The following is a 12,863-nucleotide window of genomic DNA, read 5'->3' as shown; positions in this document are numbered from 1 at the left end:
TGACATGGTGTTGTTTTTGTGCAGAAATGAAAGTTCTCGGAACATCCTGAAAATTTACGGAGAATATTCTATAAAATATGAAATATACCTGCGCAAAGATCCACCGGAGGGGGTGAGCCAGTGGGCCACAAACCGTGTGGCCGCGGCCATCCCCCCCCCCCCCCCGGCCGCGCCGTAGGGCTTGTGGGGCCCACGTGGCTCTGCCGCCCCCAATTCCAGCGCTATTTATTCCCTTTCGTCTCGGAAAAAATCAAGAGAGAAGATTTCATCGCGTTTTCGATCCAGAGGCGCCGCCACATCCCGTTCTTCATCTGGAGGGCAGATCTGGAGTCCGTTTTGGGCTCCGGATCAAGGAGATCGTCGCCATCCTCATCATCAACCTTCTTCCCTCTCCAATTCCATGAAGCTCTTCATCGTTTGTGAGTAATCTATTCGTAGGCTCGCTGGGCGGTGATGAGTAGGATGAGATCTATCATGTAATCGAGTTAGTTTTGACGGGGATTGATCCCTAGTATCCACTATGTTCTAAGATTGATGTTGCTACTACTTTGCCATGCTTAATGCTTGTCACTAGGGCCCGAGTGCCATGATTTGAGATCTGAAATTATTATGTTGTCACCAATATATGTGTGTTTTAGATCCGATCTTGCAAGTTGTAGTTACCTACTATGTGTTATGATCCGGCAACCCCGGAGTGACAATAACCGGAACCACTCCCGGTGATGACCATAGTTTGAGGAGTTCACGTGTTCACCAAGTGCTAATGTGTTGGTCCGGTTCTTTTTAAAAGGAGAACCTTAATATCCCGTAGTATCCATTTGGACCCCGCTGCCACGGGAGGGATGGACAATAGATGTCATGCAAGTTCTTTTCCCTAAGCACGTATGACTACACACGGAATGCATGCCTACATCACATTGACGAACGGGAGCTAGCCACATATCTCTCCGTGTTATAACTGTTGCATGATGAATGTCATCCAACAAATCACCGATCCATTGCCTACGAGATTGTCCCACTGCTGTTGTTACCACTGTTGCTGCTACTGTTACTTGCAGATACTAATCTTATATCCTGTTTGCAGATGCTAATCTTTTAGGTGTGGTTGAGCCGACACCTCAACTGCTAATACTGGAGAATATTCTTTCATTTCCATTGTGTCGAACCAACAAATTTGGGTTGAATACTCTATCCTCGAAAACTGCCGCGATCCCACACGCTGGTGGGCTATTGCAAGACAATTGCTAATTGTTGAGCAACTGGGAGCAGCTCTTTTCTGGCGTCGTTGTCGTGGAGGCATCAAGTCAGGAATAGTTGCACGTCAACAGGACACAAGAGATTTCTTGTATCTTAATTGCAGGGTTGCTTGAGATTGACCATCTTCAACCTCTACTTCCCTGAGTTCGATAAACCTTAGGTCATTCACTTGAGGGAAATTGTTGTTGTCCTACAAACCTCTGCGCTTGGAGGCCCAACATAGTCTACAAAAATAGAAGCGTGCGTAGACATCAGTACCTACACATGTATTTATATTTTCAATCAATACAATTCTAGCATGGATAATAAACGATTATCATGAACATGGAAATATAATAATAACCAATTTATTATTGCCTCTAGGGCATATTTCCAACAGTCTCTCACTTGCACTAGAATCAATAATGTAGTTCACATCACTATGTGGTTGTAATGAATCTAACACCCATACAGTTGTGGGGTTTGATTATGTCTTGCTTGTGAGAGAGGTTTTAGTCAACAAGTCTGAACCTTTCAGATCCGTGTGTGCTTTACATATATCTATTATATCCTATAAATGCTGCTACCACGCGCCATTTGGAACTATTCCAAATGCTCCACTATACGAATCCGGTTTAGTACACAGAGTTATCCGGATTAGTGTCAAAGCTTGCATCGACATAACCCTTACGACGAACTCTTTTACCACCTCCATAATTGAGAAAAATTCCTTGGTCCACTAGTTACTAAGGATAACTTTTGACCGTTGTCTAGTAATCCATTCCTGCATCACTTTTGTACCCCCTTCACATATTGATGGCAAGGCACACATCAGGTGTGCGGTACACAGCATAGCATACTTTTAGAGCCTACGGCTAAAGCATACTTTGTTGTGTGTGCAGGTCCCCGTCTTCTTTTAGCGTCAGGGTGGAAGACACATACTTGTTGATCTTAGGAGTCCTACTGGTTCGAAAAAACTTACAGTTTCTATGTGAGGGAAAACTTGATGTTGACTACTCCCTCCATACCTAAATATAAGTCTTTTAAGATATTTCACTAGGTGTCTACATACGGAGCAAAATGAATGAATCTATACTCTAAAGTATATGTCTATATACATCCGTATGTAGTCCATTAGTTGAACATTTAGAAAGACTTATATTTAGGAACGGAGGGAGTACATCTCAACCTTCCACTTGGGATAACCAACGAGGTGCGAGAAGTATATACATCATCTTGTATATAATTTTTAATGAAAAGACTTGTATTTAGGAACGAAGAAAGTACACAGCTTAAAATGTTTTTCTTGTAGCGAGGATAAAGCTTTTGCGTGCGTGATTAATTTGGCGCGCGCGCATACCGGCCGTTTGATTCGGGCGGCAGCATGCATGCGTGAGGATCGGATCGTGCCTACGTACGTTTGAATTCGGGCGGCAGCAAAGCAAAGCATGCATGCGCGTACGTGCGTGCGTGTGGCCAAATCATGCATGCAACACGTACGTAGCGCGCGCGGGAAAGGGAAGAGACCCTTATTAGGATCAACTTATACGTGACGTGATGACGTGCATCTTCTGCATGCCTTTTTTTTTTTATTTGATTTGATCCCCGACCGTAACCCACTCTCCCCATATTGCCCCTTCCCCATGTCAACTCCCCGTGGTTACTTAAGACTACTCATTAAGAAGAATAACATAAAATAGTAACATACATATATTTTTTGTCTAAGTTACTACCTTCACAATGGATAATAACATAGTGATAGTAATATTGAGCATATCATTTATTAGGCTATAGACTCATCTTGCCTTGGTATCCGCTATGTCACTCGTAAAGGTAGTAACATGCTAGTAAGTTATTTAATTTCTCTCTCTTCTTATTTATTAGTTGACACATCATACTTTTTGCTTAGGTCGTACCTATGTTACTAGTACCTATGTTACTCCCATTATGGATAACAACCATTGTGTCCCATGCATATGGAAATTAGTTTTATCAGTGTGGCCGGCCACTGGTGTTTAGCTCCATCCTAGTCCAACTAGCTAGCTAAATCCCGGGTGGCCACACTATATTATTTCTACACCCCGCTTAAAATGCCCTCCCCCCTCAAGTCCTTGGTCATCATTTCGTCTCGCACCCGACGGCCTCGACTCATTAAAACCTTTCATGTGTCTATTTTATAATTCATGGTTGAACCAATGTCCGTACACGCGTGTGGAGCTAACCTGACCAACAACGCCCTAGCGCGCGGGTGCCGCATCCAGCATTTTTGGGCCAGGGGCAAGCCGGTTTGGACGGTGGAGATAGATAGAGAGATAGATACACACGGGTCTTTCGGGGCGGAATGGAATCCCGTGTTCTGCGTTGTTGTCCTGATTCCTGAAACAACTTCTACTTTGGTCAGAATAGCCAAGACCACACAAATCTCGCATCTATAGTCGCCTTAGCCGATAGACCTATTCCAAAACCTTTGTAAAAAGAAAGAAACAAAAGATACGTTGTACTGTCGATCTCTCCTTTTTGAGAATACCTTTTTTCTCAACCAACGCAAAAAGAAAGAAGCACCATAGGCACGACAGTGGCGATATCTCCAAGCTGGCACATTTACGACCCACGCCCCAATCGAAACCGAAATAGCAAGAGACCACCACACATTTTCACCCCTCGACGTATTATCGGCTACATATACACTGAAAATACAAATAATAAGTACTATACCAACCATAACATAACACAAAAACAATGGCATGCATATATCTTTTTCAAAAGGTTTTAATGCTTCAACCGACACTGCGAATCAGGAGAAGATACAATTGCTGACACAAAATGCTTCAACCTTAGATGAAAAAGTTTCAACTCGAGAGCTTTAACCAAGCGCCGCTCAAAAACAAGAAAAGTTTCAATGGTTTACAGAAGAACTGAAACCGGGCTTATGCCCGCTAAGCTGATTCAATCTGAGTCGCGTGCTCAGTGTCGAGAGTTATACTTCCTCCATTTTTAAATATAATATTTTTAGAGGTTTCATTAGGTTTCGTATGTAGTATTTATAGTAAAAAAGTATAGATATATTCTAGAACGTAGATTCATTCATTTTATTTCGTATGTAATTTTTAATAAAAGAATATATACTGTATTTAAAAACGGAGGGAGTAGGTGCGTGCGTGCGGCGATTTGGCGCGCGCTTACGGTTTGATTCGGGCGGCCAAATGCATCTCTCACTAAATCCTCACTCGCTCATGCAACGCAACACAACACGTACGCACGCGCGCGGGAAGGGGCGTACTACTCCTACTTACTTATACGTGCGTGCGTGATGACGTGCACACACACTCTCCCCATATTGCCCCTTCCCGTCTCCATCCATGCTCCTTCCTCCCCTCCCCCCTAATTAACAACCATCGTGTCTCATATGGAAATTAGTTTTATCACTGTGTCCATCGATGTTTAGCTCCATCCTACTCCATCAAATTTTCACCCCTGACTGTGTTCTCGGCTACATACAGACTGAAAATACAAATAATAAATACTATACTAATCATAACATAACACAAAAACAATGACACGCATATATCTTTTTAAAAAGGCAACGCTAGGCGTCCGCGCGTCGATCCAAATTTGGGTCGGTCGCGCCCTAGCCCTTGGACGTGATGCGCGTGGACCATTAGATCACGTAAAAAACCTTTCACCCTTCTTCTTCCTTCCTCCTCCTACGCATCTAGCCGTCATGGATGAGTGAGGCGCCCGGCCTCGAAGCACCACCGGGCTTGCCGCCCCCACGTCGGTCACCGCCCTCACCGTCGATTGCCACATGTGTTTCACGCCAGCTCAGCGCATGCAGTAGCGTTTGCCCCGGTTGCAGCTCCCCCCGGCGACGGTCGCATCTCTGTTGCAATGGTTAGAGCTCCGTTGGCGATGATCACCGGTCACGTGCCTCTTGAAGACGAGCTCATGAGAATGCACTGCGCCCTGGGTTGTCGTTACCCCATGTGTTGCAAATGCTGGAAAAAAGTTTTAACCCTAGATGGAAAAGCTTTAACGGGCACTGTGAATCAGGGGAAGACACAATTGCTGACACAAAATGCTTCAACCTTAGATTAAAAAAGTTTCAACAAGATGATAGAGAGAGCCTTAACCAAGCCCTCCTAAAAAACAGAAAAAAAGTTCCAATCGTTTGTAGAAAAGCTTTGACCGTGGATCGAAAAAGCTTCAGCCATGGACGGAAAAGCTGCAACCGTTGAGAAAAAAGATCCAACCAAGCACTGCGACCAGAGAAAAGTTGCAAACGTTTACAGAGAAAGCTTCAACCATATACGCGAAAAGATTAAACCGGCTACCGGGAACAGAAAAGTTGTGGTTGCAGCCCGCAGTCACCTTGGTCATCGCCGTCACACACCCCGACAGTCGTAGGGTTTCAACACATGTACATCACCGTGGTAGAACTCCATCACCCCGGTTGCAACATCTCCCGTGGCCACCTCGGTCACCGCCGTCATGCGCATCGGCTGCCGGTGAAATCCCATTAGGCCAGATGGGGTTTGCCGGAGAAGCCGCGACGCTCGCCGACAACACTTAAGGTCGTCGGGGAGTGGGGAGGAGAAGGGAGGGGCATGATGAAAGGAGAAGGAAGATCGAGTGATGAAAGAAAGAAGGTAAGGCAAAAAGAAAAAGGAAAGTGAAAGGAGGACACGGGACAGCCGCTGGATCCACTTGGATCGGACGCGAGGCACACGACCGGCCGAACGCTTCGGCCGGCACCCCGATGTGAAACGTTTTTCTTTTTAAAAATAAAAAATAGTAGTAGAGAACACAATAATATTTTGTTTCTTGGCATTGATTTGGAGATAGGAATAGGAGTCTTGGGAATGAAGGAGGTGAGGGGCAAAAGGGTCTTTTTAAAGGTGGGCGAGGGAAAAGAATAAAAAAAAACTGTCCTCCTTTCCTTCCTCCGTCTCCTCCGTCCGACTCCGATCTCTCCAAACCCTAAGCCAATCCCTCCCCGGCGGCCCGATCTCGCCGCCGATCGGCCCATGACCGCCGCCTCCACCGGCGGCTGCGACGGAGGAGGCGGAGGCGTTGGCGGGGCGTCCCCTGCGGCGCCGCGGGCCATGAAGCGCGAGCTCGCCTTCGCCCTGCAGTCTCTCTCGGAGATCACCGCCTCCCCCGGCCGCACCCGCTCCGGCCGCTCCCTCACCTCCCCCGCCGTCCCCTCATCGCCCGCCGCCAAGCGCAGGAAGAACGCCAGATCCGACCCCCCGCCCCCGGATCTGGTCTCCCCGCCCACCCCGCCCCTCGACGCCGAGGCGCCCAAGGCCGCACCCAACCACGCCCACGATGCCCTGCCCACCGAGGATGCTGCCCTGGTGCCGACGCCCACCGAGGATGCTGCCCTGGTGCCGACGCCCGAGGTAGCCTACCTCGACTCTCCCTTGGATGCCCCGCCAACGCCCGAGGTAGCCTGCCAGGATGCTTCAGACGCGCCGCCCTTGGATGCGGAGGTGCTGCCCGAGGCGCCGCCCTTGCATGCAGAGGTGCTGCCCGAGGTCAGCCACTTGGATGCAGAGGCGCCTCCCTTGGATGCAGAGCCCGATGTCACCCACGACGCTCTGCCCTTAGATGCAGAGGTGCTGCCTGAGGTCAGACACTTGGATGTCGAGGTGCCTCCCTTGGCTGCGGAGGTGTTGCCCCTGGTCAGCCACATCACTGCCGAGGCGCCGCCTTTGGATGCTGAGGTGCTGCCCGAGGTCAGCCACAACGCTCCCGAGGTGCTGCCTGAGGTCAGCCGCAATGCTGACGAGGCACCGTCCTTGGCTGCTGCGGTGCTGCCCGAGGTCAGCCGCAATGCTGCCGAGGCGCCGTCCTTGGCTGCTGAGGTGATGCCCGAGGTCAGCCGTAACGCTGCCGAGGCGCAGTCCTTGGCTGCTGAGGCGTCGCCCGACAATACCGCCGAGGTGTCGCCTGAGGCCAGCCACGGCAACGACACCATCATGGTGGATGCCGAGGGGCAGCCCGACGCTCAAGGAGACTTCGATCTCATGGGCCCCTGCGCCTTCCCGCTGACAATGGAGAAGAAGGAGGAGGATGGGTCCAGTGCTGCTGTCTCCCCCGGGCACCAAACGGATGGGCTGCCTGCTCCTGGAAAGGATGCTGGATCTGATGAGGAGCCGGCAACACAGGACGCAGGAGTCGAGCCCAGCGCTGCTCCTGCACATGCAATGCCGGAGGCCGAAGAGGGTTCTGACATGGAATTGGATGCACCACCGGCTTTGCCTGAATCCACTCCTGTGACCGCCGAGGATGCCACAGTTGCTGCTTCCACTGCCATGGCCGATGAGGATGGCGCCACACCACTTTCCACTGCCAAGATCAAGCCCAAAAGACGCTTCAGAAGGTCACTGCTTGGACTGGACAGAGCAACCGCAGCTAGTGAAATTATAGGAGATGCCTCGCTTGATTTGTCTGCAACACCAGGGAGGAGGTTCACAAGGTCACTCCTCAAGCCAAAGGTTGAGGCGCCTCCTGCCAGCAGCCTGGTTGTTGTGCCTGAAGAGCCCGTTGACAGCACCCCGGAGACCCCTCCATCGGTGACCAAGATGGAGATGAAGATGTCCAAGAAAGTTGCCTTCCTCTCAAAGCACCCAGGCAACACCAGAGATTTGCTCAGCACAGGACTACTCGAGGGAATGCCGGTTATGTACATCATCCCTAATAGCAAGGTATGAGACAATCAGTCATAAGTTTTATCAACAGTTTCTTGTCTGTCAGCACCACTTTACTCCACTGTAGGGTTGCACTAGCCTATCACCGCACCAGTGTTTTATCATGCTTCATGATATATTAGGTTAGCCGAGTAATCAGTATTCAGGAAGTTTTTCTGTTAAGTCAATATACATACATGTGTTTGCTTTTGCCGTGTCAAGTCATTTGCTTGACCTTGACAATAGTGAATCCCATCTGTGACAGAATGCCAGTAGCTTGGATGACACTTTCTGCTATTTGAGAACTCAGGGACTAGTTACAATCAATTGTGTGATAACTTACTATTTGATGGCATGTTTGTTATATTATGAGTAGCAATGAACCCCATATCTTGCTGCTCAAGATGCCTCGTGTAATATAAATATTATCTTCATTATGTTACTCTATGGCATCCATTTCGAGTGTTTTTACTGTGGATCATGTTGTAACAAGTAGAGCAGGAAACTGTAATGCAATGCAACTAATATGGATGTTGTTTGCAAGTTGCAGAAGCCTGTGCTTAAAGGTGTGATTGCAGGTTGCAATATACGTTGCTTTTGTGTTAAGTGCGATGGCTCCAAGGTTAGTACTCCTCCCTTCAAAAGGAAAAAAAATAGGTTAGTGCTAACTCCTGTATCCGTAAGCTGTTGCAGGACACAAAATGTTTACTTAATGTTGTTGTCCTTTCGAACTTTACAGACTATCACTACATATTTCTTCGAACTACATGCTGGAAGCAGCAAAAAACACCCTGCAGAGTACATCTACTTAGCGAATGGTAATCGTTTGCGGGATGTGCTGCGTGCCTGTGAAAGTTCTCCTTTGGATTCTCTAGATAAAACAATCCAGTCCTGCATTGATCCCATGCTTATAAGGACCCGCATGAATTGTCTGAACTGCAATGGTGAGGCATTCATGCCTACGTAATTCTTGGAGTTGTAGTAGTTTCCTTTGGTGCCTTTGCTTATGTCTCATAATGTTGCAGGTGAGCTACCTTCACAAGCTGAAGAACAGTTTCTGTGCCATGACTGTTGCCCAGAGTCAAACCAACCTCAAGATCCTACTTCCCCATTGGCATGCAGCAAGAGCAGTTCCAGGTGTGCAATTTAAGCATAATAAATGTGCTCTTATATCTAATTAAATAGAGACCAAGAGCTATTATTTACACTGTTCTGTCATAAGGAAAATAAATCGTAATGGCTGCATAATTTGTTCAAGAGCTATTACTTTACTCCCTGCTGTTGTTACAAGAAAACAAGTTTTCTGTATCCCTATCTGACAATACTGTTGACTTCTAGTTTGGAACTTATGTTTTATTTACAAATGACATTCCTTTCCATGTTTTGTTTTGGGGTGCTATAGTCTGACTCCAAGTTCCAAGGAATCCTTGTTGAAGAGGATGTCGGCAAGCAAAGGCGCGAGTACTGGAAAAGTAACAACAAAGTCGGTACTTCTAGTTCTGTTAGTTATCCCTTTTAGTTTCTCAAAAACTATTGAGCACTTAACTCATTGGTCCTTGCTTGACAAATTTTCAGGGATACGGGGCTACACAAACTGGTATTCAAGGTTTTGCTTGATGGTACTGAAGTAAACTACTATGTTGACGGGCAGGTTTGGAGCAAGATCTATTATTTCCTCATTTTCTTTAACCACTCCCTGTGTTTTTTTGTTGTTGATAATTTGCTCTTGCATTGTGTAGAAAAAGATCGATGGGTACATCAAGGATCAAAGAATCTACTGTAACCATTGCAACAAAGTGGTGCGCCTCCTTTCACATTAAGGCTACTTTGTACTGTGCATCTATTTTTTTTTTACTGTGAATGACCTTTTATGAGGAATATCCAGGTCAGTCCCTCAGCATTCGAAGCTCATGCGGGTGAGGGATCAAGACGCAAACCGTAAGTCGGCTATATCCTTTGTTTAGCTTATACCAACCTGCACGTGTCTGCTTGCTCTTATTTATTACATTACATTGCTATCAGGTATGATAACATCTTCACATCAAATGGGGTGTCCCTGCATGAGCTGTCAATGAGCATATCAAAAGACATGCAATTGTCGGAACGTGAAACTGATGATCTGTGCAGAGAATGTGGTCTAGGAGGGGATATTTTCCCTTGCAGAATGTGTCCAAGGTCATTTCACCCAGGTAGAGCCTTCCATCTTCCTAAAACTAACGGTCAATAATGCCTTAATAGTGATGTTTCTGTAGTTATTCTCTTGTAAACGATCATCTCAACCAATCTAATATGGATCTGCTTACTTGCAATCTGCAGCTTGCGTTGGGCTGCCTGTAGTTCCCTCGGAGGAGTGGTTTTGTGATAACTGTACCATCCTCGTTCAAAAAGAAAAGGCTTTAGCAGCAAATAAGAATGCCAAGGCTGCTGGAAGGCAGGCTGGAGTCGATTCTATTGAGCAGATTTTGAAGAGAGCTATTAGAATCGTCCCAATCTGTGATGACCTTGGAGGATGCGCCTTATGCAAGTGAGTACTATTTGTCCTAAAAAGTTGCTAGCTATGCTGTCACTTTATTTTCTTATGTCTTTGACTACTTGGTATTCTTGTAATGATCTTTCTGGCAAATCTTTTTGGTGCAGGAAAAAGGATTTTAACAATGCAGTATTTGATGAGCGCACTGTGATACTCTGTGATCAAGTATGCCTTCTGCATTTCTAGGAATTGCATCTTGATCGTTACTGCTTATAAATTCAACTTATGATCCTGATATTTTTCTTCATCTTTTTTCTGTGCTGTTCAGTGCGAGAAAGAATACCATGTAGGATGTTTGAGGAGTGAATGGCAGGTCGACCTGAAGGTTAGCACTTCAAAACTTCATCTCCACGTTTAAGTTTTTATATGTGCATGATATATTCACATGAAACGAGCAGTGCTGACATCTTTGGTGGAAGATAACACAGTTAGCTTGTTTCTGCTCTGCAGGAATTACCAGAAGGGGAGTGGTTCTGTTGTGATAGTTGCTCTGAGATACGCTCCTCTTTGGACAAGATGATTTCTGAAGGAGCTCAGCCTTTGTCGGAGTCGGACGTTGATATCATAAGAAAGAAACACGAGTCAAAAGGTTTGGTCATGGACGCCAATACAGAGATCAGATGGCAATTGGTTGCTGGTAGAAGTGCCACTGAAGATGGCAACTCACTGCTTTCATCTGCTGTCCCAGTTATTCATGTATGTGCTGCATTTTATTTCGCTTCTTACCGCACTGTTTTATCAATGTTGTATACTGACTGGTTGTTTTCTCCTTGCAGCAATCTTTTGATCCAATCATCGAAGCCCATACTGGTAGGGATCTAATTCCTGAGATGGTCCATGGGTAAGAGAAGATAACCGTTTCCCAATATTTTGTTCAATGCCTAGAGTAGAACTGTGTTAAACGGGATTTCTCTTTTCTTCCAGGAGGAGACCTAAGGAAGGCATGCCAGGCCAAGATTACAGCGGAATGTACTGTGCAGTCTTAACTGTAGGGTAAGAATTCTTTTATCATCTGAAACAAAAAATTGGCCATACTTTTTGGCATCCAGTGTTACTGAATCCTACTTGCCTCGCAGTTCAACTGTTGTGTCGGCAGCACTTTTGCGTGTCATGGGAGGTGACGTGGCTGAACTGCCACTGGTTGCTACAAGTATGGATCTTCAAGGACTGGTGAGTTAAGGCTTGCTGCTTAGTATTAATATCATCCATGCTGTTAACAAATGCAGTTCATACTGCAGTAGTAAAGAGTTGACCTGTGTGTTATGTCTTATTGATTCCATGTACTTTTTTATTTATTTTCTAATAATGATTTTTGTTGTGCTGATAAAAAACAGGGCTACTTCCAAGTGTTGTTCTCTTGCATCGAAAGGCTGCTAGTTTCGCTGAAGGTGAAACACTTCATGCTTCCGGCCGCCCATGAAGCTGAAGCCATCTGGATGAAGAAGTTTGGCTTCTCTAAAATCCCTCAGGATCAGGTTTGTTGCAATCTGCCGAGCTGTTTGTTTTGCTGTCTGTCATTATGTTGTATTCAGATGATGGAGATAGTTAATTTAATGGAACTGACTGGTTGTACAGATGGAAGCTTATCTTAACGGGGGACACCTCACCGTATTCCATGGAACCTTGAACCTATACAAGGCCATTCCATTGCCTGAATCTTAGCATGGACGTCGAAGCCGCCCTTTTGCTTAATGGATATGCTCATCAGACATGTTTGTCATTTGAGGCTCTGCTGGTAACTGTACATAATAAGATGATGAAGCATGGCGAAAAGATGGTAACAATTACTGCAAAATCTAAAAGGGGAGCATACAAGATACCAGAAACAACCGGAAATGTTTGATGAAGATAGATGTGGAGATGCTGGAACAGGGGAAAGCGGTGATTCTCTGCCGGCTTTTGTTTTCGTTTTGTACTTTTACTAGTGCGTTCAGCTGAGCCGCCATGCCGAGAAGCAAGCGTTGTTGCTGTTTTCGATGATGTACATGCCTGGCCGTCTCAGGAACTGCAGAATTTTGATGCGATGCTGTCTGTTGGGTTGCGGAGGTTTTGAAATTTTGATCTGTTCATTGGTGGGGTGGCGCGTTTGTAAGGAAATGTTGGTTCTGTCGGTCTGGGTGTTGAATTTTGATGAGAATTGAGGAGAGATGCGGGGGTTGGATAAATTGGTTGGTTGTTTTTACCTGATGGATGATACCTTGAGAGTTTTACCAAGAACGCCTTTTGACTCATGTGATGGCTTTAACTTCCTTGTGTGCATTACATGTGTGGTCGTGGGCATGAAATTGCTGTGTTTTGGCTGAACCAGAAGTCGTTTTGCTCTGCCCCACATCCTATAGAAAACAATTTCAAAATGTAGTCCATGTTTTGATTCTTGAAAACACATGACTTTAACCAACAGTTTA

At 46.1% G+C, this 12,863-nt stretch overlaps 1 protein-coding gene across 2 annotated transcripts; it reads left to right on the top strand.

Moving 5' to 3' along the window:
- The first annotated feature begins 6,194 nt into the window (after positions 1-6,194).
- Positions 6,195-12,623, top strand: LOC123413187. 2 transcript variants are annotated; one of them, XM_045106136.1, is made up of 18 exons: positions 6,195-7,946; positions 8,479-8,550; positions 8,668-8,872; positions 8,954-9,065; positions 9,331-9,411; positions 9,504-9,579; positions 9,668-9,727; positions 9,814-9,866; positions 9,951-10,117; positions 10,245-10,452; positions 10,566-10,623; positions 10,727-10,783; positions 10,909-11,154; positions 11,235-11,299; positions 11,383-11,451; positions 11,535-11,628; positions 11,793-11,933; positions 12,034-12,623. In XM_045106136.1, the coding sequence occupies exons 1-18, from the start codon at positions 6,261-6,263 to the stop codon at positions 12,118-12,120; spliced, it is 3,537 nt and encodes a 1,178-aa protein (XP_044962071.1). In that variant the 5' UTR covers positions 6,195-6,260; the 3' UTR covers positions 12,121-12,623. The 2 variants fall into 2 exon arrangements, with proteins under 2 accessions (XP_044962071.1, XP_044962070.1); XM_045106135.1 differs by having other exon boundaries at positions 8,473-8,550.
- The last annotated feature ends 240 nt before the right edge of the window (positions 12,624-12,863 follow it).

Source organism: Hordeum vulgare, chromosome 7H (assembly GCF_904849725.1).
Source record: "Hordeum vulgare subsp. vulgare chromosome 7H, MorexV3_pseudomolecules_assembly, whole genome shotgun sequence".
In the NCBI taxonomy this organism is placed as follows: Eukaryota; Viridiplantae; Streptophyta; class Magnoliopsida; order Poales; family Poaceae; genus Hordeum; species Hordeum vulgare.
Note: the sequence above shows the minus strand (reverse complement) of the source record. Positions and strands in the feature narration are given on the sequence as shown.

Bases quoted from the DNA above. Each gene is read 5' to 3' on its own strand.
- LOC123413187 (XM_045106135.1), top strand. From the start codon at position 6,261: ATGACCGCCGCCTCCACCGGCGGCTGCGACGGAGGAGGCGGAGGCGTT. The intron at 9,580-9,667 runs GTTTGGAGCAAG...TGCATTGTGTAG, and splicing joins ACTACTATGTTGACGGGCAG to AAAAAGATCGATGGGTACAT. The intron at 11,934-12,033 runs GTTTGTTGCAAT...CTGGTTGTACAG, and splicing joins CTAAAATCCCTCAGGATCAG to ATGGAAGCTTATCTTAACGG.